The sequence below is a fragment of the Cebus imitator genome, unplaced genomic scaffold, assembly GCF_001604975.1.
Source record: "Cebus imitator isolate Cc_AM_T3 unplaced genomic scaffold, Cebus_imitator-1.0 Scaffold75, whole genome shotgun sequence".
NCBI classification, from domain to species: domain Eukaryota; kingdom Metazoa; phylum Chordata; class Mammalia; order Primates; family Cebidae; genus Cebus; species Cebus imitator.
The window spans coordinates 4,059,138-4,084,180 of NW_016107390.1; the positions used below are offsets into that span (position 1 = coordinate 4,059,138).

The 25,043-nt window shown below is 35.0% G+C and overlaps 1 protein-coding gene across 3 annotated transcripts in view; it reads left to right on the forward strand.

The window, feature by feature from the left end:
* Positions 1–25,043, forward strand: part of AKT3 (AKT serine/threonine kinase 3) — a 333,950-nt gene that overhangs the window by 171,582 nt on the left and 137,325 nt on the right. For all 3 annotated transcript variants that reach the window (XM_017531949.2, XM_037739836.1, XM_017531947.2), the window contains 2 exons: positions 5,793–5,904; positions 17,508–17,652. In XM_017531949.2, coding sequence (XP_017387438.1) covers positions 5,793–5,904; positions 17,508–17,652 — 257 coding nt within the window. The remainder of the gene's footprint in view (positions 1–5,792; positions 5,905–17,507; positions 17,653–25,043) is intronic.

A 25,043-nucleotide genomic window follows, 5' to 3' on the forward strand; every position in this document is an offset into this window, starting at 1 on the left:
GTTAGTAGCTTTTTAGAATTTCTGTCCAAAGTTTCTACTTCTGTTTTTAAAATTTAAATCGCCCTACCTTGTTTTGGCAATCTTTACATAACCAAAAGGAAAATATGCTTCTAAAGAAGTATTGGCTAATCCATTTATTAACCACCATTTCCTTTAAGAATCATGTGTTTTTGATTTCTTGTTATGGTCAACACGCAACAACTCAAAGTTTTTCTGTTTACTGGATCACTGGTTTTAACATGGTAATTTAGATTTTTAACTTTTTTGAATTTGGATTTAGCTTTTTAAGTTACATTTGTTTGGTACAGTAACAAATCCTATGAGACTGGTATTTTCTGGGTAGTGATCCGGCTATCACTGGAATATCTTGGTAACAGCTCTTCTTTTCTACAATCTCAATTTAGTGGGTATTATTTAGAAATCGAATGTGTTTGTAGAGTATTTCATACTGAGACCTATAAAATAAGAGGTTTATTTCTATTATACTGTTTGTTTGTAATTACATGTAACATTTTTGTTGAACTAGAGGGTTCACAAGGATTTGATTAAATCATTTATAGCATGAGTAAATTACTACTTTATAATTACATGAGTAGAATAATTAATAAAGTTTGGTGTGTGCTGTGAACTCAGAGTTTCTTACTCAATTTTTGTGTGCCCAGAATTTTGCATAGTGCTTGGCCCATAACTGACATTTCATATATGTCATTTGGTTCGTGAATACTTAGCAAATTTAGTAAGAACAGTCAAGTTGTGCATAACTACTTATTATGTTATATTCTAATATTTTTCCAAACCACTCCATACATAAGTACAAATATTTTATTATTTTCTAAGCCATTCCTTTTCAGTGATCTGCTTGAGAATGGTAGTTAAAGTAATATCTTTTATCATTGTTTTTTGCGGGCTTATAAATTATAGTAATTAATATTTGGAATCTGATAACAGTATTTTAAGTAGCTTCTAAAATTCTAGTGTTGAAAAGTTCTTTAAATTATAGCATTTATACTTCATTTAGGTATAGTGTTAAAAATAGTTAATTCATAATAGCACTTTTGGAGATGATGAACCTGAGGGCTTAGATACAAAATACTTTGAAGAGGATCACACTGCTGATTGTATTAGAGCCTGAATTTGAATTTCTTACTCTGATTTCAAAGTCCATTATCTTAATTACTTTCTGTCACCGTCATGGGAACCTGAAGTAAAACTAAAATAGTGAACCTCAGACTGGGCATTCTTTCTTTGCTTCTTTGCTGTATTTCTCTGTGCCCCAAGGTTATTCTTGAGTATTTCTCTTGGGCCTGCCCCTCTTTTAAGTGTCTGTCCTCCATTGTTTACTCGAAAGCCAGTCAATCAGTTGTCCAGTAATCAAGTATTTATTGTATACTCCTGTGTGCTGGTACTGTCCTAGGTGCTGTAAGAACTGTGCACATAATTCCTTTTAAGTAATATAGCTGTAAGACCAAATTAACATTTGTTAAACACATGCAGGACAATGTAGTGAACCACTGGCTGGAAATTTAATAGGAGATTCAAAAAGAAAGATATAGTGAGGAACAGTGGGCTTCAAAGAGAATCAGACGGATGGGCAGAGTCAGTCGCAGGAATTGGTTGGCTCTTTGTTAGTATAAATTAGTATAATGTCTGATATTTCAAAACTTATATCTTTCAAATGAACAGTATTTTTATTGCTTATTTTTTAATTAAGTACTATATTTGGTATTTTTTAACTTTCATATTTAAAAAATATCTAACACTGCCATACAAAGTTTAATTGTGTTATAATAGAATTTGTGACCTATTGATTCTACCACCTTTTCATTATCTTACACATCCCCAGGTTCTCACTTCCCTCCATACCCATTTTAAATTTCTTAGTGGATTATCCTAATTACTCCCTTGCCTTGACTCCTCTATTCTTTTCTGCTTTCTTGCTGTGACAGACTTACTTGGTTAAAATACACCCTTGCTTAAATTCATTTCTTATGTTCCTCACCTGTACACATGCAGCTGAATATATCTGGGAGAAGATAGACAATCATGATCTCTGTTATTACTTTAAATTCTTCATTATTAAATTCAGATTGGTCCTTAATGCTACTCAGCAGTCACGTCATATTTCCCTAGTCTGTTTGTACTTCCATTTTCCCAGAGTACTATTTCATATATTTTTATTTTTTTTTCAGAGCCCAGTGGATCCTTTTGCAACCTTATTTCTGATGGCCTTACATCCTAATTCATTGACTTTCTATTAGTTTCTCCTTGCTTCTATACTCCTAATTTCATTTGGGCCCTTATATCTTCTCTTTGATTTCATCACTAAACTATTTATACTCCTGATTAGATCTACCTCTTTACTTGTCCAGTAAATTTAATCCCTTCTTGCTTACACAGGAAGATTGCTCCAGAAATTATCTTTTAGTATCATCAAAATTACCTTCTTTGTTGGATTATTACTATCAGAATCCATTGATTTGGAAAATATGTATTGCGTACTATGTGTCAGGCATAGTTCTAAGTGCTAAGAATATGTGAGTGGAGTTTACAATTTGTTGAAAAGACATTAAGCAAAAAAGATACTAAAAAACTTCATCACCAATATTAGAAAATGGTAACATTCTATGGAAAATAAAAAGTAGAGCAAATAAGATGGAGGGAAGGTCCTTGGTAAGGGGTGCAGATTGCAATATTAAATAGGATGATTAAAGTAGACAGCTGTGTGGATGTGTGAGGGGGAAAGAATGCTAGGCAGAGGGCACAGCTTAACAAAAAGCTCTAAAGCAGAAAGAGTGTAGTGCATTTGTTGAGGAAATGCAGGGAAGCCAGGGTGACTGGCAGAGTAGCCTGAAAGAATACTAGGGAAGTAGGTCGGAAACTTCAGTGGGGTGGGTGGGAGGGTCAGATTACATAGGACACCTGTTGATCACTTGAAGGCCTTAGTCTTCTATTCTTAGTGAACTGAAACACTGCAGAACTTTGTTGCAGATCTTCATTTTAAGAAGATTTCTGGCTGCTGTGTTGAGAACAGACTGCAGTTAGGGGCAGGGGAAAGCTGTTCTAAGGTTTTTGGAATCATCAGGTGAGAGACGATGGCTTAGTCTGAGGTTGTGGAGGTAGTGAGAAGTTATCAGAAACTGGTTATGTTTTTAAAGTGGAAACACCAGGATTTGCAGAAGCAGTAAATGTGATGTCAGAGAAGAGAGGACTCCAATGTGATTCTCGGGTTTTCTGTGTGGGCAATTTAAAGATTGGAGGTGTCATTATCTGAGATAGAGAAAGCCATGGGTAGAGGTTGTCAGGAGAAGGAGCAGGGTTGAGAGAGGTCAGGAGTTCACTTTTGGACATGTTCAGATGTCTCCCAGAGCAGTTTCTGTCTTTAACTTATATCGTCTCTCAACATCTCTAAATAGGAAGAATCTGGTCTTAGGGCAGCTGGAAGGGTTAGGCATTGGGTACTGAGAGTCTAAAGGAGAATTACAAAAGTGGAAAAACCAGTTATGAATGGTCTCCCATTTACAATAGTTCAATGTAATGATGTTTTTTTTTTTACTTTGCCATGGTCCTAACAGCAATACACACTCAATAGAAACAGTATTTCAAATTTTGGATTTTTGTCTTTTCCTGGGCTAGTTATTTGCTGTATGATACTCCCTAGTGATGCTGGGCAGCAGCAGCAAATCACAGATCCCAGTCAACCATGTGATCACAACATGCACAGTAGATACTCTACAGTGTACTGCGTTGCCAGCATTTTTCTGGATGCTCTTATGTTTTGTGTTTTCACATCTCATCATGTCGACAAAACACCCATCTATGTGTAGTATTCAACACTCTACTACAAAACAGGCTTTGTGTTAGATGATTTTGTCCAACTGTAGGCTAACGTAAGTGTTCTGGGCATGTTTAAAGTTGGCTAGGCTAACCTATGATGTTTGGTAGTCTAGGTGTATTAAATGCATTTTGCCTTATAATATTTTTGACTTACAGTGGGTTTATTGGGATGTAACACAGTCATAAGTCGAGGAGCATTGGTAATTGCAAATGGCACCAATCTCAAAAAGGAAGATCACTTCATGTTTCAGTCTGGGTGGTGGAAAAATTTTGAAAGCCAGGAGGAGGAATGAATTTTAGGGGAAAGATACTGAGTTTGGTTTTAGGGGTGGTTCAGTAATTCAGCCAGGTAAAATTCACTATGTGTTTAGACATGTGTGTCTTAAAGTAGAACTCCAAGGTGAAAAAGTTTGGATTTTGATTTTGGTAAACTGAGAGATGATTGCTGAAAACATGAAAACTTGTTAGAAAAGAAAAACTAAGCAGAGATCCTTGGTTGAATGATTTCTCTCAGTGTAAAGGGCCAATAAAGAGCTAATCTGGGGCCAGGCACAGTGGGTCAAATCTGTTATCCTAGCACTTTGAGAGGCTGAGGCAGGTGGATCACTTGAGGTCGGGAGTTCAAGACCAGCCTGGCCAACATGGTGAACAGGCCAACCCTGTCTCTACTAAAAATAGAAAAATTAGCTGGGTGTGGTGGTGCATGCCTGTAATCTCAGCTACTCTGGTGGGGGAGGCACAAGAATCACTTGAACCTGGGAGGTGGAGGTTGCAGTGAGCCAGGATTGCGCCACTGCACTCCAGCCTGGGTGGCAGAGTGAGACTCCGTCTCAAAAAAAAAAAAAAAAAAGGCAGCTAATGACTTGGAACTATAAAGATATAGAGAAGGTAGTTGATAATTGGTAATGATGGAGATAAGACACAGCAGATAAGCACTGAGAAAAGACTTGAATTTTTCAACTGAGATAAATTAGTTTCTTCCAAAAGAGCAAAGTCAGCAAACAACCGTACCCTGTTTTCTCTTGGTGTCCAATACCACTTAATCCTTTAAAGCGCAGCTCAGATGTATACTCAATAATAGTTAATGTTTATTGAAAGCTTACATATTTCGTATTATGCTAATATTACATGAATTTATTATTTCCTCATCAATTCTATGATGTAGATACTATTTCTCACTTAACTGTTGAAGACCAGAGAGTTTAATTAGTTCGTCCAAGTTTGTATGGTTAATTGTATGAAACTGTAATTCAATCCAGGCACACCAGTGTGAGAATGTATACTTTTAGGCACTACACTATGCACATGTTCTTGGACATTTTCCTAGTTATTCACGAACAGAATTTAATCACATTTAGACTGACTGGCTCTCCAGGCTGTGGATACTAAGAGTTATAGGCAGTTTATGTTGTCAAGAGGCTTATAATCTAGGTAAGGATAAGCGGCATTTGTCATTTTCTTAAAATGATAAATAATACTGTAAGATAGTCTATGGTAAGTCTATGGTAAGTGACAAATGAGGGATATGGTAATAAGTAATGACAATATAGAGGATGAAATGGTCAGTCTGGGACCAGGTATTATGGAAGGTTTCATGGAAGGAGTGGTATTTGATCTGGACCTGCAAGGATCAGTGTTATTTTGACTGCAGGTGATACATATGAAGAGGTAGAATAAGTGGGGACCCTATTTCAGATAATGAGAACAGCTGAAACAAAGGCATAAGATGTGTTTGGGGAAATTTACATAGTCCAGTTGAGGTGGTTGATGTGGCCAGAATGGGTGAAGGATTGGAAAGGAATACTAAGATCAGGTTGTGAATAATCCTGAGTAGAGATCCATAGAAAGCTGTGAGTTTGCAGTGGATTTTGTTTAAAATAGAACACTGTATTTCTCAATTATTTACTTCTTGTTTTAAATATATGCCTATTTAAAGAAATATTTTATTTTATTCCTAGAATGCCAGTTAATGAAAACAGAACGACCAAAGCCAAACACATTTATAATCAGATGTCTCCAGTGGACCACTGTTATAGAGAGGACATTTCATGTAGATACTCCAGAGGAAAGGTAAGAAATTGATTTTTCCCATTTTGTGAAAAAGCAATCAATCTAAAGACATATTTGTATCTGACTTCATTACTTGTAAATATACGTCAATATATTTTTAAATGCTATAGTGTCTAAATTCTTGTTTCTGGAATAACACATGAGTAACAGTGTCTTACAAAATAATATTTAATAAATCAGAATCTCTGGACATGCTAGAAGATATACTTCTTCAGAGAAACAGAACATTTAAAGGTTAAAATGTAAATTTAAAAAGACATTTTTATAGCCAACTACCTTTTTTAAAAATTGTAGAATTGATTGTATTCATACTTGAAATTCTGAGGCTAGTGATAGCAAAAGATGGCAAGCAGCATGTATTCTAAATTAATTGCAAGTGGCTGCCTGGAGCACTGTGTTGCTAAGGATTCTGAGATTGGGTCTTAGGAGCAGGAAGGTGGATTAATTAGCATTGACTGTCATTTTTAAACAGGGTAGTGACAACACTGTCACTGTAGTAACCAACTCACCAACTTTATCAGGTCCACTTTTTATACTCCTGATCGATCAATTTTTACAACCACTTCCCAATTGTATATCTCCTCACTTTGATACTGAGTTAGGTTCAGAGACCACAGTCACAAAATCATCATCCTGCCCATGTTACTAAATTGATCCTAATCAGCAACTTTGTGAAGTTAAATCTTATTAGCCTTATTTTCCAAAAGAATAAATTAAGTTTTAACAGTCTTGTCTAAAATTTTAGTAAAAGCAAAATGGTAAAGTATTGTTTTAATAACACTTTTGATAATAGAGTAAATGATAGTGTATGAATAAGAAATGTAGAAAAGAGTTAATCACTGATATATTCTTTTGTATACTTCCAAAAGTATGCAGATATATTTAGGCTTTTGTGCAGATATATTTAGGCTTTTAGTATATATACAGTTCTGGGTGTGGATCCCCAAACTCCTGTCCTGCCTGCCCACCCTTCCCTCACCCCCATCTATCCTGGACCTTTTTTTCCCTGGTAATACTGAGCTTTTCAGTTTGTTTGTATCTCCACCACGTGGCCCATAAACATTAAGTTGGGCTAATTCCTATGTATCTTTTCAGATCTGAGCTTAAAATGTCATTTTTCCTACAAAACCTCTGACTCTTATAGACTAGTCAGGTTCCCCTGCTATATACTTACATATTTCTTTGTACCTTTCTATCAAGTATATTTTATAACTGCAATCCTTCCTTGCGTTTCTCACTAAACTTTCAAGATTCTTGACAGCAAAGATCATGGCTTCCTCACTCATTTTAAAAATCTTTAGCATATAGTCCATGGCCCAACACAGTATTTATTGTCTGGCTAGATAAATGGAACTTTTCGCATGTCAGTATATATTCTTTGAAATATTATTAGGGGATTTATAACATCTATTGAAGTACAATTCATTTTGCCATTTGTGTTTACAAAGCTGGATTTATGTCGGGTCTTAAGACTCTAAAATCCTTTGCTTTTCCTGTAATAACATACTACTCTTCTGAACAACTAGTTTTATGACTATAAGAAAAAAACAGTATTCTTAAAATGAAAAACAACATACTTACATTTGCTGTTGGTATGTGCATTTCTGAATACCTCTAGAATCTGGTGTTTGGAAATTCTGTATGACGTTAGTATAATATCATTGAAGACTTAGAGAGGGTTAGTGAGAGTTAGAAAAACCCTTAATTTTTAGCATTCTGCCCAGCCTACAATTTTTACCTGTCGTAAACTAAATGTATCTCTCTCACCTATCTTGTGTATTTCAGTTCATGAAATAAGGTTGGATTCTATTTTTTCTCAATGGGGAGCCCGTCGTCTCATCTTCATTTATTTGATAATCCATTCCCCCCTCCACTGTTTGTGGATAACACATATACATATTTGGGTTTTTTAGGATTTAGTCTTTTTTTTTTCCCCTTTGACTTTTCTGTATGCTAGCATTAACACCACATGGCTTTAATTAGAGAAATTTGATAAAATTTTTAACTGCTAATATAGCAACATTTCCCTTATTTTTTAATAAAAATGTTCTTAGCTACATTAGTGCGTTCTTTTTAAAAACTAAAAAATTACATAATATGAAGTTCTCTTACATTTTTAAATTCTCTTACATTGTTTAAGTTAACAATACTCTATTACATTTATAATAGAGTATTGTTAACTATGTGTGCATATTGTTGTATAGCAGATCTCTAGAACTTTGTCATCTGGCATGACCGAACCTCTGTTCCCATTGAATAGCACTTTCCATTCCCCTATCCCCTGCCCCTAGAAACCACCATTCTACTTTCTGCTTCTGTGAATTCAGCTACTTTAGACAGGTAACGTAAGTGGAATCATACAATGTGTGTCCTGTTAACTGTCTTATTTCTCGTAGTGTAATGCCTTCAAAGTTTATCCATGTTGTAGCATATTAGGGGATTTTCTTCTTTTATTAAGGGTGAATAATGCTCCAGTGTATGTATATAATATTTTTGCCTTCATTCATTTTTCTGAGCCAGGGTATTCCTTTGTCACCCAGGCTGGAGTGCAGTGGTGTGATTGTGGCTTACTGCAGCCTAGAACTCAGGCCCATGGGATCCTCCCAGCGTAGCTTCCCCAGTAGCTGGGACTACAGGCACACACGCAACTAATTAAAAAAATTTTTTTTGGTAGAGACATGGTTTCTCCATGTTGCCAGGGCTTGCCTGGAACTCCTGGCCTCAAGCAATCTTCCTACCTTGTCTGGAATTACAGGCATGAGCCACACGCCTGGCCGGTACGTTTATTTTATCCATTCATCTGCTGATGGATATTTAGGTTGTTTCCACCTCTTGGCTATTGTGAATAATGTAACAACGACCATGAGAGGGCAAATATTTATTTAAGTTCCTCATTTCACTTTGTTTGAATAAGTATCCAGCAGTGATTGCTGGCTCATATGGTAATTCTATTTTTAATTTTTTGAAGAATCTCCATACTGTTTTCTATAGCAGCCACATTATTTTACATTTCCAACAATAGTGCACAAGGTTCGAATTTCTTCATATCCTTGCTGACACTTATTTTTCTTTTCAGTTGTGTTTTTTAAAAATAACGGCCATCCCGGCAGGTGTGAGGTGATATTTCATTGTGGTTTTGATTCACACTTCCCTGATATTTAGTAATTCTAAGTATTTTTCAAATACTGATGTCATTCATATGTCTTCTTTGAAGAAATGTCTATTCAAGTCTTTTGCCAAGTTTTTAATTGCATAGTTTTTGTTTTTGCTATTGAGTTGTAGGAGTTCCTTATACATTTTGAATGTTAATGCCGTATCAGACATATGGTTTGCAAATATATCCTCTCATTCTGTAGTTTGCTGTTTCATTCTGTTGTTTGCTGTGCAGAAGCTTTTTATTTTGATGTAGTTCTACTCATCTGTTACTGCTTTTGTTATCATTAAGAAATCATTTCTAAGGACCAAGTTATGAAGCTTTTCTCCTGTGTTTTTTTCCTAGGAGTTTGTAGTTTCAGGTCTTACATTTATTCTTTGATCCATTTTGAGTTGGTTTTGTGTGTAGTGTAAAATAAGGCTTCAGTTTTATTCCTTTGCATGTTGATACCCAGTTTTCCCACACCATTTGTTAAAGAACCTGTCCTTCCACATTGTGTTAGTCATGGCACCCTTGTCAAAGATGATTTGACCATATATATATGGTTTTATTATCTGGGCTCTCTGTTCTGTTCCATTAGTCTATATGTCTTTATGCCAGTACCAAACTGTTTTAATTACTGAAGTTATAGAATGCATTTTGAAGTCAGGAAATATGAAGCCCTCAGCTTTTTGCTTTCTTAAGATTGTTTCTGCTATTTGGGACTCTTGATGGTTTCTGTACAAATTTTAAGATTTTTTTTTTTCTGTTTCTGCAAAAATGCTGCAGGATTTTGATAAGGATTGCATTGTATCTTTAGCTTACTTTGCAGTATTGACATCTTAACAATATTAAATCTTCCAGCACATGAACATGGGAGATGTCTTTCCATTTATTTGTGTCTCCTTTAGTTTCTTTCAGCAATGCTTTATAGTTTTCAGTGTGTAAATCTTTCACTTTATTTGTTAAGTTTATTCCTAAAGTAACTTACTCTTTTTGATGCTCTTGTAAATGGGATTTGCCTTAGTTCCTTTGGGCTGCTACAATAAAATATCATAAACTGAGTAGCTTATGAACAATAGAAATTTATTTCTCACAGTTCTCAAGGCCAGATGTTTAAGTTCAAGGTGCTGGCAAATTCAGCGTCGAGAGGTTCCTCTTCATGGTTCATAGATGTCTTTTCCCTGTATTGCCACATAGTAGAAGGGCCAAAGGAACTCTCTGAGGACTTTCTATAAGTGCACTAATTTAATTTATGAGTTCTATCATGACCTCACAGAGGCCCACTTCCTAATACCATCATCTTTGGGGTTAAGCGACCCAAAACATTTATTCTTTTGTAGACCTATTATCTGCAAACATTAACAATTTTGTCTCTTCATTTCTGTATTATTTATGTATTATTTCTCTGTTTTTAAGCAACATTGAATAATTTGATGATAGCAAATAATACCTTTTTTCCTGATTTTAATGGATACACTTATCTACTGTTGAATATGATTTCTATATGTACTTTATTCTGCTGTGTATGACATCCACAATATAGACTAAGGTTATTTTTCTTTCTTAAAGCTAACTACTTTCATTGTCACAACCATGGCCACTACACTCACACTCACATACAGAGACACATGTGTCTGTGCACACATATACCTGGCTTCCACCGTGTTCCAGATATATTGAACTCCCTGTAGTTTCCCAAGTACTAATGCTATCCTTTGCTTTTATACTACCTGTAGCTCTTTCCTTCTTGCCCTTTTGCCCCTACTGCTAGGAACACCTCATATCCTTTGCTTGTCTCTTCCTCATCCTGGTAAGTACCAACTCATTTTGCACATCTACATTCAAGAATTACCTTTCTCTTTGGGTCCCCATCAGAAACTATTATTATTGTTAGAACACCACTATACTCTGTGTATACTTCTATCATTTTACTTGTAACACTTTATTATACTTACTCACAATACCAAGGTTCCCCCATCAGACTGTAAGTTCTTCTTAAGCTATTCCTTATTTAAACTTTAGGAGCACACATGTATTAGATATTTAATTAGACATTTATTAGTAAATAATCAGTTTGTGAAAATTGTTTGATTTTTTTTTTTTTTTGTATAAGTAGTCTATGTACTTTTGAAAGATTAATTTACTTCTTTCATAGGGGTCTCCATTCCGTTTTTCAAATTAATTACATTTTCAAACATTGCTTAGGAAATGGAAGATTGGATGCCCACTTTCAATTAGTCAGGTACTTTGGCCTGATGCTTTTTTGCAGGATTTACCCAACCCCTACCCCCACCAAATGGTGTAGGGTTATAGTTTAAGTATCCTCAATTATGGTAAATTAGGTAATTTGGGTCAGTAGTCCAGCTAACTACTACTAGTAAAGCTGTAAGAGACTTTTGTTTGTTTTTGCGTTTTAAAAGGCATCAGAGAGCTAATAAGGCTAAGATTTGTGGGGCCAAAACTTTATTGAAGAAAGAAACCCAGAGAGTGAACCTACTTTCCCTTTGCGTTACCTGCCAGTTCTTGAAGTAGTATTGGAGATGGAGAGATTTTGAGCAGCTCCCAGAGCTGGGAGTGATATTTTGGAATCTAGGATCTGCCAAAGAGGAGACATGGTAAACCACTACCTTTTGGTATTGGTAGCTTAAAGGACTATACCATATAAGAAAGAGTAAACAGGAAATAGGTTTGCCTTGAGAGGACTGACGTATAACTATAAATTATTTCAGTTCTGAAATTGAGCGAAGGTGATCTGCTAGTCTCCTAGGAGCTTGCTAAAAGCAAATGTAAATTCTCCTCTAGGAGTTTGCTAAAAGCAAATGTAAATTCCCTCTAAAAGAAGATTATATCTTCCTAGGCTTCACATTATCTCAGTTTTCATGTTCTGTGTCCAGGACTTGTTAAAAATGACTTCACAAAAATTAAACACAATGTGGCCAAAATCGTAGAGGAAAAAAACAGACAATAGAATCATATTCATAGAAGCTCTAGATAAGAGTTATCAGACAGTGATGAAAAGAACTGTGCATTAATTAGTATGTTGAAGCATGTTAAGATTGGGTGATTCTGCAGAGAGAAAGTATGAAAAAGAACCAAATGGATAATAGTTTTCATTTGTAATCAAGGTAAAATGAAAAAGAACCACATGGAAATTCTAAAAATTGAAAATGAAACATTTGAAATTATGAGTTCTAACAGGCAGTTTTAATAGCAAACTAGGCCTCACATTAGAGAAAATTAGTGAACTCAAAAATAGAGCAGAACATTTATAATGAAACATGCAAAGATAAGAGGATAGAAAATTAAGAATAGAATGTAAGATAAAAACAATGCAGTGAGAATGTCTTACATATGTAAAATTGGAGGCTCAGAATCAGAAGGAAAGGAGAGCTAGAGCAGAAAGTATTTGAAAAGATAACGATTGAAATTTAAAAAGTAAATGGCTGAAGGTATCAAACTATAGTTTCAAAAGTCCTATAAATCTCAAGTAGGAAAAATATGAAGAAAATCCCTAATCTTATCAGACTGTTAAAAACCAAAGATAGGTCTGGGCACAGTGGCTCATGCCTGTAATCCCAGCACTTTGGGACGTCAAGGCAGGTGGATCACAAGGTCAAGAGATTGAGACCATCCTGGCCAACATGGTGAAACCCCATCTATACTAAAAATACAAAACTTTGCTGGGTTTGGGCACGTGCCTGTAATCCCAGTTACTTTTGGGAGGCTGAGGCAGGAGAATCGCTTGAATTCGGGACGTGGAGGTTGCAGTGAGCTGAGATTGTGCCACTGCACTCCAGCCTGGCGACTGAGCGAGACCTTGTCTGAAGAAACAAAAACAATAAAAAATAAAAAAAAACCACAAACAACAAAGATAGTGGGAAAATCCCCAATGTAGATAGAGAAAAAAAAATGTACTTCTCCTTCAGAGCAGCAACAAATAGACCAAAAGGTAATGTATCAATATGTGGAATGGAATAATGATGAAATATAATGGAATGATGTTCCCCAATAATGGAATGATGATGATAGAATGATATCCCCAAAGATATGAAAGAAAATAAATGCTAAGAAACAAGTTTTTCCCACAAATAAAATGAAAATATTTTTAGTAATAAAATTGATAGAGGCTGGGCATTGTGTCTCATGCCTGTAGTACCAGCAATTTGAAAGGCTGAGGCAGGAGGATTACTTGAGCCTAGGAGCTCAAGACCAGCCTGTTTCCCCCACTCCCCAAAAAGTTGATAGGATTTGTCACTAGCACACCTGTATTAACTAACCTAGTATTCTTTAGACAGAATAAGAATAATCTCAGATAGGAGGATAGAAACAGAAAGGAATGAAAAACAAAATGGTCAAATGAACCAATAAATAAAAATAAGCATTGATTTAAAATATGATTTACTTTGTGGTTTAATTATATAAAGAATGAAAAGTATCTGAAGTAATAACATAAATTGAGTTCACGACAAAAATGGAGTTAATTTTTTGGGAGGTTGCTGTAGACTTTGCTAAGTTAAGGTTAAATATTATAATTTCAATTACAGCTACTGAAAGGATAGAGTATGGTGGTTACCAGGCTAATTGGAGGAGAAATGGAAGTATAAAAAAATTATTCTGGCATATATTATATAAGTGGACCATATAAAGTTAGGGATATACATGTAAATAATTACAAAAAAGATGACTGAAAGGCCAACAGGAAAATTTAAATGGAATTCTGAGAAAACTTAAAATGTTTTAAAAAACAGGCAGGAAAAGAGAAAAAGAGATAAATATATGGGTTGAAAATAAATAGATTGAAAAAGATTGATCATCGAAAGAGTAAGCATAAGAAGGATGGATTGCTGTATTATTTCAGATTAAATGTATTACCAGAGACTATTAGGATACTTTATAATGAGAAAAGTATCTATTGAACAGGACGATATAGTAGTCATCAACACATATAACAGAAGTAAAGGGATAAAAATGGGCAATTTCACAACCATATTTGGAGATACAAAAATTCTCAGCACTTGGTAGAGCAGCCACACAAAAAATCAGCTAAGACAGAATAACATGATCAACCACTTTGATGTGCCTGATATTTATAGAATACTGCACTCAAAAGTGGCAGAACAGACATTTTCAAGTACACATGGTACATTGATCAGGATAGAGCATATTCTTGGTCATAAAAAATTCTCAATACATTTTGGAAGATTAAAGTTATATAGTGTGTATTCTGTAATCACAGTAGAATTAATTAGAAGTCAGTAACAAGACAATAGAAAAATGCCATTTACTGGAAATTAAACAACATAATTATAATTGCCTCAAAAACAAAACTCACAAGAGCCATTAGAAAATAATTTTAAATGAACAGTAATGAAAATAAACATGTCAAAATTTGTGGAGTGTAGCTAAATGAGTGCTTAGAGGGAAATATATAGCCTTAAATACCTGTTTTTAAAAAGAAGGAAGTTCTCACGTCATTAACTTAAGCTTCCATCTTAAGAAACCAGAAAAGTAAATGAAACCCAAAGAAAACGGAAAGAAACAATACCAATCAGAAATCAGTGAAATAGAAAAACAGAATAGTAGAGAATAATCAATAAAACCAAAACTACTTCTTGGGAAAAAAAAATAATAGAATTGAAAAACGTTTTCAGATATTGTTAAAGAAAAAGAAGGAAGATGCCAATTACTGACACTATCCCAAGAAAACATTAGAAAACCCATTAGCAAGGAATGGAAGTGAATTAGTAATTAAGAACCTTTCCTCAAAGTTTCCAAGCCCAGACAGCCTTATTGGTGAGCTCTATCAAAAATTTAAGGAAGAATTTTGACCAGTCCTGTAGAAGCTGTTTCATAAAATAATGAGAAGGGAATATTTCTCAACTTACTTTATAAGACCACTGTCACCTTCATTTCAGAAACCAAACAAAACTATTTTAAGAGATAACTATAGCCCAATACACTTATGAATTATATGCAAAATTTGATAACAAAATATCAACAAATTAAACAAAAGGTAAAAAGGATAATACATTGTGGTCAAATGAAGCTTATCTCAAGAATTAAAAGTTGCATTACTATTGGGAAACTGTTAAGCTAAGTTCACCTTATTACTATAATACAGGTAAAAAACTGTGATCATTTTATACAGATATAGAAAAATAATTTGACAATTTTTATTTTTATTTTTTTGGAGACAGAGTCTTGCTCTTTTGCTCTGGCTGGAGTGCCATGGCATGATCTTGGCTCACTGCAACCTCCACCTCCCGGGCTCAAGTGATTATCATGCCTCAGCTCCCGAGTAGCTGGGATTACAGGTTCCTGCCAGCCCGCCCAGCTAATTTTTGTATTTTTAGTAGAGACAGGGTTTCACCATGTTGGCCAGGCTGGTCTCTTAACTCCAGATCTCAGGTGATCCACCCGCCTGGGCCTCCCAAAGTGCTGGGATTACAGGCATGAGCCACTGTGCCTGGCCTACATTTGACAAAATTCAACACTCATTAAAAAGATGCAACTGGTTAGAAATAGAACAGAACTTTCTCAGGTGATCAAGTAAGTGTATGTATAAAAGATCTACAATTTATATAATACTCAAGGGGGTGAAAACTCAATGTTATTCTTAACTTGTGAAACAAAGCATGTATGCTGCTCTCTTTACTTTTATTTAACATTGTCCTGAAGGTCTGATCTAGGGCAATAAAGCAAGAAAATGATGTAAAAGGCATGTGGATTGGAAATGAAGTAAAGCTGCTCTTGATTGCCTACAATGTGGTTGCATGTGTAAAAAATCCAGAAAAATAAGAGCTACTAGAACTAATAAATGAATTTAGTAAAGTTGCAGTGTACAAAGTCAATATACAAAAATCAATTGTATTTTTAAATACTAGCTAGAACAATTAGAAAGTGAAAGAAAAAGAAAACCCTCCACAATAGCACAAGAGAACAGTCTTGTGTCACTTAATGACAATGATAGTTTTGAGAAACATGTCATTACGCAACATTGTGTAAACATAGTACTTGAACAAACCTAGATGGTGTAGCCCACCCTGTACCTAGACCACGTGGTATAGCCTATGGCCCCCAGGCTACAAACCATACAGCGAATTACTGTATGGAATACTGTAGGCAGTTGCAATGCAATGCTAAGTATTTGTGTATCTAAACATAAAAGCATAGGAAAGGTACCATAAAAAACCGTGTAATAATCTTAGGGGACCACCATTGTGTATGCAGTCCATCACTGACTGAAACATTGGTATGTGGTGCATGACTGTATGTAGGAATAAATTCAGTTAAAGATGTGAAAGATCTTTACACAGAAGATTACAAACATTGCATTGGGAAACTAAAGACCTAAATAAATGTAGAGCTATACCATGTTCATGGATTGGAAAATTTAAATGATTAAAGATGGTAGTTCCCCCAAAATTGATCTATACATTTAATATACTTCCAGTCAAAATTCAAGTAGACCTTAAGAAGCAGACAAGCTGATTTTACAATTTAAATGGAAAAATAATGACCCTTGATTTGCTAGCCAAATGTCAAAAAAATAAAGCTTGATACAGGTGCTCCTGAGACTAATTGTTCAAACTACGAGCTGTGATGATTTCTTTTTCTTTTCCATTTTTTTTTTTCTTTTTCTTTTTCTTTTTTTTTTTTTTTTTTTTTTTTTTTTTTTTTTTTTTTTTTAAAGAAACTTACTATGATCTGGAAACAGGGAAAGGTTTTGGCTTTGAAAATCTTTCCTTGGAATGTCTGTTGGACCTTTTAAAAATCTTAAGGATGTCAATTATGGACTTAAAATGGTTAAACAAAACACTTTTAAAAATGGCAGCAAACTTTCAGGGGTCAACTTAATAGTTAGAATGGGCCAGGTGCGGTGGCTCACGCCCGTAATTGCAGCACTTTGGGAGGCCAAGTTGGGCGGATCACTTGAAGTCAGGAGCTCAAGACCAGTCTGGCCAACATGGTGAAACCTCATCTCTACTAAAAATATAAAAATTAGCCAAGTATCATGGCACATGCCCGTAATCCCAGGTGCTCAGGAAGCTGAGGCAGGAGAGTCACTTGAACCCGGGGGGTGGAGGTTGCAGCGAGCCAAGATGATGCCATTGAATCCCAGCCTAGGTGACAGAGTGAGACTGTTTAAAAAAAGAAATAGGATATATATAGTCAAATAAAATTTAACTGTTAAGTGATTTTAACTTGAGTTTTCAAAATTTTTTTTTCTTCTCTCATTTTCTTCAGCATACTTCCAAAAAATGCTGCTATAGACTTTAGGCCTATGGTGAAATGCATTTAGGATTCTTTTCACCTTGGGGTGATGGTGGTAGTGTATGCTTATGTGTGTTGTGTGTGTGTGATCTGTGAATAGATTTTACTTGTATCGATTTCATATTTTAAAAAAGGGAAATATTTAAATAATTTGCCATCTTCTATTAATGGGAAATTGTACTCATTTTTATAGGGAAGAATGGACAGAAGCTATCCAGGCTGTAGCAGACAGACTACAGAGGCAAGAAGAAGAGAGAATGAATTGTAGCCCAACTTCACAAATTGATAACATAGGGGAAGAAGAGATGGATGCTTCTACAACCCATCATAAAAGAAAGGTAGAAAATAATAACTTATTCCCAGCACAACATTCATTTGTTTGGGAGAAACATACTACAAACTACCATTTGCAGAGAAATGGCAGCCAGTTTTCTCATGATATATAAATATATTGATGGGTTTTATTCACATGAATCTGAAATATATGTTGTTGTTTAAAACCAAATAGGTGAATATCATTTCAGTGATTCAGCACTTTAGCACTGAATGCTAATAGGGCTCATGTGTGATTGATGTGCCATCATACAACTTTATAATTTGCATTTTTTCCTTGTTGTTTTAATACAATTTTAGAAACTTTGTAATAAAATGTTTTCCCTAATGATTTGTTCTTTTCCGCTTTGCATTTCATGTTGTCCCGAAAAGCACCAATAGTAATGATTCAGGTGTGCTTCCTGAATTGGTGCCCTCAGTCTTAGCAAAGTCAGCAGGAAAGTGAACAGTCTTGGAAATAATAACTTTTGTTTAATGGCTGCTTCTGAGTCAGAAGGGAAGTAGACTTTTTCTTCTCTCAGTGCTCCAGCATAATAAGTACCCATTTGTATATTTATGAGAAATATAAATCATGTTTTTCATTACTATAGAAAATTCAACTTCCTTAGTACCAAAATGATATTTTTATGATTAAAGATAGTGGTGTTGAACAGAGATAAACATGCCGTTTATCACTTCAGAGTATATTTGGCTTAATAGATTGTGAATTAATCTTCAGGAAGGAAAACACAGATTTTCAAGGTATTATCTGTGAAATTTGGTGATAGCACAGTGATTAAGAACTCTTTGAAGATAGACTGTCTGGGTTCAAATCCTTCCTTTTCCACATTCAGCTTGTGGACTTGGTTAAGTTATACAGTCACAACATAAAGTTAATTATCCTTTCCTTATGTGACATTCTGTTCTAATTACAATAATATTCTATACTTGATTTGGGCCAAATGTCTGAGATCCCTTTCTGTCTTCATTGTAGATTTCTTTTCTGTTTGTTGAACTGAATCTCCCTTTTTTTTTTATGTCAATTTAACCTGCCTTGTTCCTCAGTCATTGCAAAAAGAAAAAAGTCTAGCTACACCCACCTACCTACTCAGAGATAAGAAAGCTTCTTTAGTGCGTGTGTAAATTATTTCATTGAAAATGATATGAAGAATGGTGTAAGTTAGATATGATTAAATAATTGAACCCCAAATTCAAAATATTTCTATAAATTTTTCATTTTGGAGACTCAGTTGCAGTAAAAAATTCTGAGAGAATCTGCTTTAATAGCAAATATTTATCAAACACTTATTACATAAGCACTTTAAACATTTTTCTTCGTTTTGAACCTCAACCATATATGAGATAAGTACCAGTATTACCCCATTTTATAGTTAAGGGAACTAAAGAATGGAAGGATGAAGAAATTTTACCCACAATTACAGGGTGGGAGCCAGTACTTAAACCCAGGCAGTAAGACTCCAGAGTCCTCACTTTCTAGTACTACGTTGTAATACTAAAGTTGTACTGACTCTTCCAAGAGTTTCCAAGCTTTATTATACATTGAAATTTACTGATATCCAAATGTCATGTAAGGACATCAGTTTTTCATAATATTTTGAGAAACAGAGTATAATCATAAGAATATCTGCATAATTGTATTACTAATAGAACTTGCTTATAACAGTTATAGAGATGATAGAGGCTCAAGATATATGAACCAAGAAAAATAAATAAGCTGTATATTGATGTGGTACATTATACAATTAAAATCTTACATATTTGAGGTTGTGTGGTTTTTTTTTTTTTTAAAATAATTTAAAATAGTTTTAAATTACTGCAGAAGTTAATACAGAAAAAGAACATTTGCACCACTACTAACTCTATAATGGCCCTAATGACTTAGCTTCAAGTGGTAAAATATTACTTTGATTTTCGTAAGGTAAATGATTCTAGAACTATACCTTTATGTATATCAATTATCACAAAAAATTGCAGAAGTTTGGGTTATTTTTAAGACTATAACCACACATTCTGAAATAAGAATAGTGTTTTAATTTATAGGATACATTTTCTTCTTTGTTTAATTTTTGCCAATGGGCAATAGGATTAAACGAATAGGTACTGATTATGGTGGCTATGATGAGAGTGGTCAGGCTGCTATTTCTTGCATGAAATAGAGTTCATGACCTCCCTTAGTGGTAGAGTATTGCCATAGTGTCTGCTCTGCCAGTTAAAAACTTGCTTGGAAAGGGAAAGGTGTTGGGTAGTAGATAAAGAGGCAAGGACTTCACAAACAGATTTAAGTGCTCTTCTATGTTTGAATTAAAAGAAAGTGCTGTTCTATGTTTTCATTAAAAGATAATGTTTCAAAGGAATTTGATTAGAGAAATGAGAAGTGCCTAATCTTGGTCAGCCAAGCTGCCGTTCTTATATGCATTGTCAAGTATGTGAAGAAGCATAGCATAAAAGGATAAAAAGCCAAGTGAGAGTCAGAGTTCTACGTAACTTTTAACTGACTAGCATAGGCCTCTCTGGGATCAACTGGCTATAATCTCATGATTTAGGTTTAAAGTATAAGCAGGGCCTCCTGTTTTCCCATTAAGTTTGACTCCAGTTCTTGGGATTGTATCACCTAATTCTTGACTGTGGTAACTCAAAGCAGTGGCTTGTATCCATAGTAAAATAGAAGAAAGAGAAGAGCAGACAATGGCTGGACCTGCTGAAATCGCATGATCTCACACTGCATAAATCTGCCTATTCAAAAGGGCTAAGTGATATAATCAATGTAGAAGTTGAGTAATAAAACTAGCTCCACCTCTTCTCATGAGAAAGAGCACCAGAGGAAGTGGGCAGAGATGGAGGCAGAGGAGTGAACTTTATGAGAGCTCTTCTCTTTTTACTCACTTGATTTTGCTGTTACATTGTAAATGTATCCGGAATTTATCCTTTTTGAACAAATATGCTAATACTGTGGTATTCTTAGAAGTTATTATGTTCCTCATCGATTATATGTTTATTTTTTAATCTAATTGGTGGGCTAGACAATGTCTTTTTCTTATATTCTGATGTGTGTGATTTGAACACATTTATTAAGCATTTGTTATATATGCCCATGTATCTTTTAACCTAAAACATGTAAAGGGAGGAATGTATAAAGTATTTCCCCAATAAATTCTTAAGGTCAGGCTTTGGAGGAGGATTTTTTTTCTGGAGAGTATCCATACTATTTTTTTTTTTTAATTAAAAACTGTATCTTTTTCTGTAATATCCAGAAGAATAAAACATTTTTTAATAGCTTACGTTTCATTTGTAAAGACTGGATGATTATTGTGTATGCCATTCTGAACATGAGCATTTGATATCAAAGATAACTTTTTTAATTTTCCGAAATTTTGTCTAAATATGAAATCTGTTTCTGATTTTATCACACAGTGCTTTTTAATTAATTTCAATGTAAATTCCCTTAATTCCGCCCCCCCCCTTTTTTTTTTTTTTAAAGATCGACAGTCAAACTGACAAGCTGTGAAATTCAGAGTTAAGGCTGTCATACTTTTTTTTAAACCTTGTTGCCTTAAGAATTGCAATTTTATTTATTTATTTATTTAATTTATTTATTTATATTTGAGACACAGTCTGACTCCCATCTCTTAGGCTGGAGTGCAGTGACACAATCATGACTCACTGCAGACTTAACTTCACAGGCTCAGGTGATCCTTCCAACTCAGCCTCCCAGGTAGTTGGAACTCCAGGCACCTGCCACCGCACCTGGCTAATTTTTGTATTTTTTGTAGAAACAGAGTTTTGCCGTATTGCCCAGACTGGTCTCAAACTCATGCACTGAAGCAGTCCATCTACCTTGGCCTTTCAAAATGTGGGATTACAGGCATAAGCCACCACACCTAGCCAAGAGTTGCAATTCTTAAGGAATATATTAATATTTTATAATTACATATGGCTTTTCATATGAAAATATCATAAAGCATTTTACAAATTATTTTATAATTTTTACCTCCCAATAATTCAATTTCATTTTCTATGATATTTAGTAATAGGGCCCGGCAAGTATTAACTTCTAGTGCTTTTAAACAAATGAGGAGCATAATGTCTAAATGAAACTTTGAGTGATAAATTGATACACACACACACACACACACACACACACACACACAGAGAGAGAGAGAGAGAGAGAGAGAGAGAGAGAAAGTCATGAGATATTTACATGGCTATTGTTTTAATAAATTAAATTTGAGGTAGTTCATTATATATATCCATATCCATATATGTGTGTGTGTGTGTGTGTATTTATATTTATATGGAGTTTATTAAAGAGTTTTAAACTCACATATCACAAGGTTCCACAATAGGCCACCTGCAAGCTGAGGAGCAAGGAAGCCAGTTTGAGCCCCAGTGCTGAAGAACTTGGAGTCAGTGTTCAAGGGCAGGAAGCATCCAGCATGGCAGAAAGATGTAGGCTGGGAGGCTAAGTCAGTCTAGCCTTTTCATGTTTTTCTGCCTGCTTTATATTCTAGCCACAGTGGCAGCTGATTAGATGGTGCCCACCCAGATTAAGGGTGGGTCTGCCTTTCCCAGCCCACTGACTCAAATGTTAATTTCCTTTGGCAACGCACTCATAGACACACCCAAGATCAATACTTCATATCTTTCAGTTCAATCACATTGACACTCCGCTATTAACCATCACATTGTGGAACAAACTTCCTCAAACTTAAGGTCTTAAAGCAATAGCCATGTAAACATCTCATGATTTTGTAGTTAGAGCCATTCTGTTTGTCTCGCATGCATGGCTCTCAAGTAGCTGCCTACAGCTGATACATGGGTGGGCTGGAAAATCCAACAAAACTTACCTTACATGTTTGGGGCCTTGGTGCTGACTGTTGGCTATAATATCTTGCTTCTCCTCCACTTGGGCTCTGCCTCGGAGCGGTAACTTATCTTCCACGATGTCTCCACATGGCCTCTCTCTCCAGCAGGATAATGTGGACTAACTAACAGCATTAGAGCTGGCTTTCTAGAGCTTTCCAAGAGAGAGAATGCATAGACTCCCAGGCTTAAAGGCTACGTCTGTTACTGGCATAGTATCAGTTTAATCATATTCTGTGTTCAAGGCAAGCTACAAGGATAGCCCAGGGAGAGAGAAAGTTGACTCTACCCCTTCATGGGAAGAGTAGAATGTGCATACAGGGAGGGATGGGAATTTGTGGCAGCCATCTTTGGGCACGAATAGCTTGTTATGTAGTATTCTCTGATTTTTGCTACTCTATTAATGAAATTAAATCTAATATTACCTATTATTTGTTCTAGTGGCACTAGCTTACTTATCATATTTGGTATTTAGAGCTACATATTTGATTTTTAGTTGAATAAATAAATATATTTTGTTATTTTCCCTATCTTTTTGCTACTTTATCTTTTCCTTTGAACTAGAGATATTATTGAATGAAGACACTATAACTTGACATTTGGGGAAAATTATCAAAATTATGAACAGCAAAAAATGTTGAAAGTGAATGTAGGCATTAACTTATAAAATTTTAAGAATTGTTATATAATGTGCATGAGAAATATTGGAATATAGTTTCCTTGCACTGTTTTCCTCTAATTTTGATATTGTCACAAAATTGGGGTTCAGCCTGGGAGACCACATGGCTTCTTGGCTTCACACAAGAAGGAATTCAAGAACAAGCAACAGAATAAAGTGAACGCAACTTTATTAAGAAAGTAAAGAAATAAAAGGGTGTCTACTCCATAGGCAGAGCAGCCCTGAAGGCTGCTGGTTGGCCATTTTTTTAGTTATTTCTTAATCACATGCTGCATAAGGGGTGGATTATTCATGAGTTTTCTGGGGAAGGGGCAGAGAATTCCTAGAACTGACACTTTCTCCCCTTTTTAGACCATACAGGGTAACTTCCTGATAGGCCATGTCATTTGTAAACTGTCATGGCACTGATGAGAGGTTCCTTTGGTATGAATTACATATGATAATTAATGTGTAATGAGCAGAGCAGTCAACCAGAGGTCACTTTCATAGCCATCTTGGTTTTGGTAGGTTTTGACTGGCTTCTTGACCATATCCTGTTTTGTCAGCAGGGGCTTTGTGACCTGCATCTTGGGAATCTAGACTTGCCAGACTCCTATCTCAGTATCAGGGTGATGTTGGCCTCAGAATGAATGAGAAGTGTTCCTCATTTTAATTTTCAGAAAGAGTTTGTATAAAATTGGTGTCATTTCTTCTTTAAATACCTATAGAATTCACCAGTGAAACCATTTGGACCTAGAATTTTCTTGAATGAGAGATGTTTAACCACAAACTTAATTTTTGTTTACACATGTAGGGTTATCAATTTATCTGTTTCTTCTTGGGTATACTTTCATAGCTTAAGACTTTCAAGGAATTCACTCATTTCATTGAAGGTGTCAATTTTATTGTCAAAATGCCGTTTGTAATATTGTCTTACGTTTCTTTCAATATCTGTAGACACTCTAGTGATGCCACCTCTGTCATTCCTGATATTGGTAGTTGGTGCTTCTCTCGTCTATTTCTGACCAACCCAGCTAGAGGCTTATCAATTTTTATTGATTTTTTAGAACTAGCTTTTGATTTTGCTGGTTCTTCTCTATTGTTTTTCTTTCTTTTTAAAATTTGATTTCCGATCTGATCTTTATCATTTTCTTCTAATTTTGAGTTTGATTTGCTTTTTTAAAGTTTCTTAAGATGGAAGCTGAAGACATTGATTTGAAACATTTCTCATGTTTACTTTAGATATATGATAGAAAAAAGTTATAAAAGGCACTAAAACTTTCTGTGACTTGTGATTTCAAGATAAAACCTAACTACTTATTTTGTTATTTATAAACTTCTAAAGTGAGTATAAATTTAAGTAAACTGACCACATACAATTACCTCCTCTTCTATTCAAAAACCTATTAATATGATAGTAAAGGAATTTCAAAAGAAGGCAAGTCCACAAAAATGAAAAGTTGGGTCGGGGAGGGGCATTAGGGCACAAGTGTTTTCAAAAGTTTGGAAGTTTCTGGAAGAATATTGATAGAGCAGAGCCGGAAGAGTGTACACAGAGGGGACTATAGAGACAAATGCTAAGTGTGATTGGCAAAATCCTTGGAATTACCTGACTTAAGCAGGAGAAGTGAAACTGAAAACAGGCAGATTAATTAAAGATACTCTTCTTAAAACTCCCTGCCTTGCTGTTCTGAATTGCATCAGTTATTCTCTCAGGAATAACAGCTGCTTTCTTAGATTCCTTATTACAGAGCTATACGAGGTTCTCAACATTTCTTATAAATATATCTTATATCTTTTTCTTTCTTGGGTTTTATCGTTATTTTGCTAGAGTAAATTCTCAGATAGCTCCTTCCAAAGCACTGCTTTTTTAGGCAT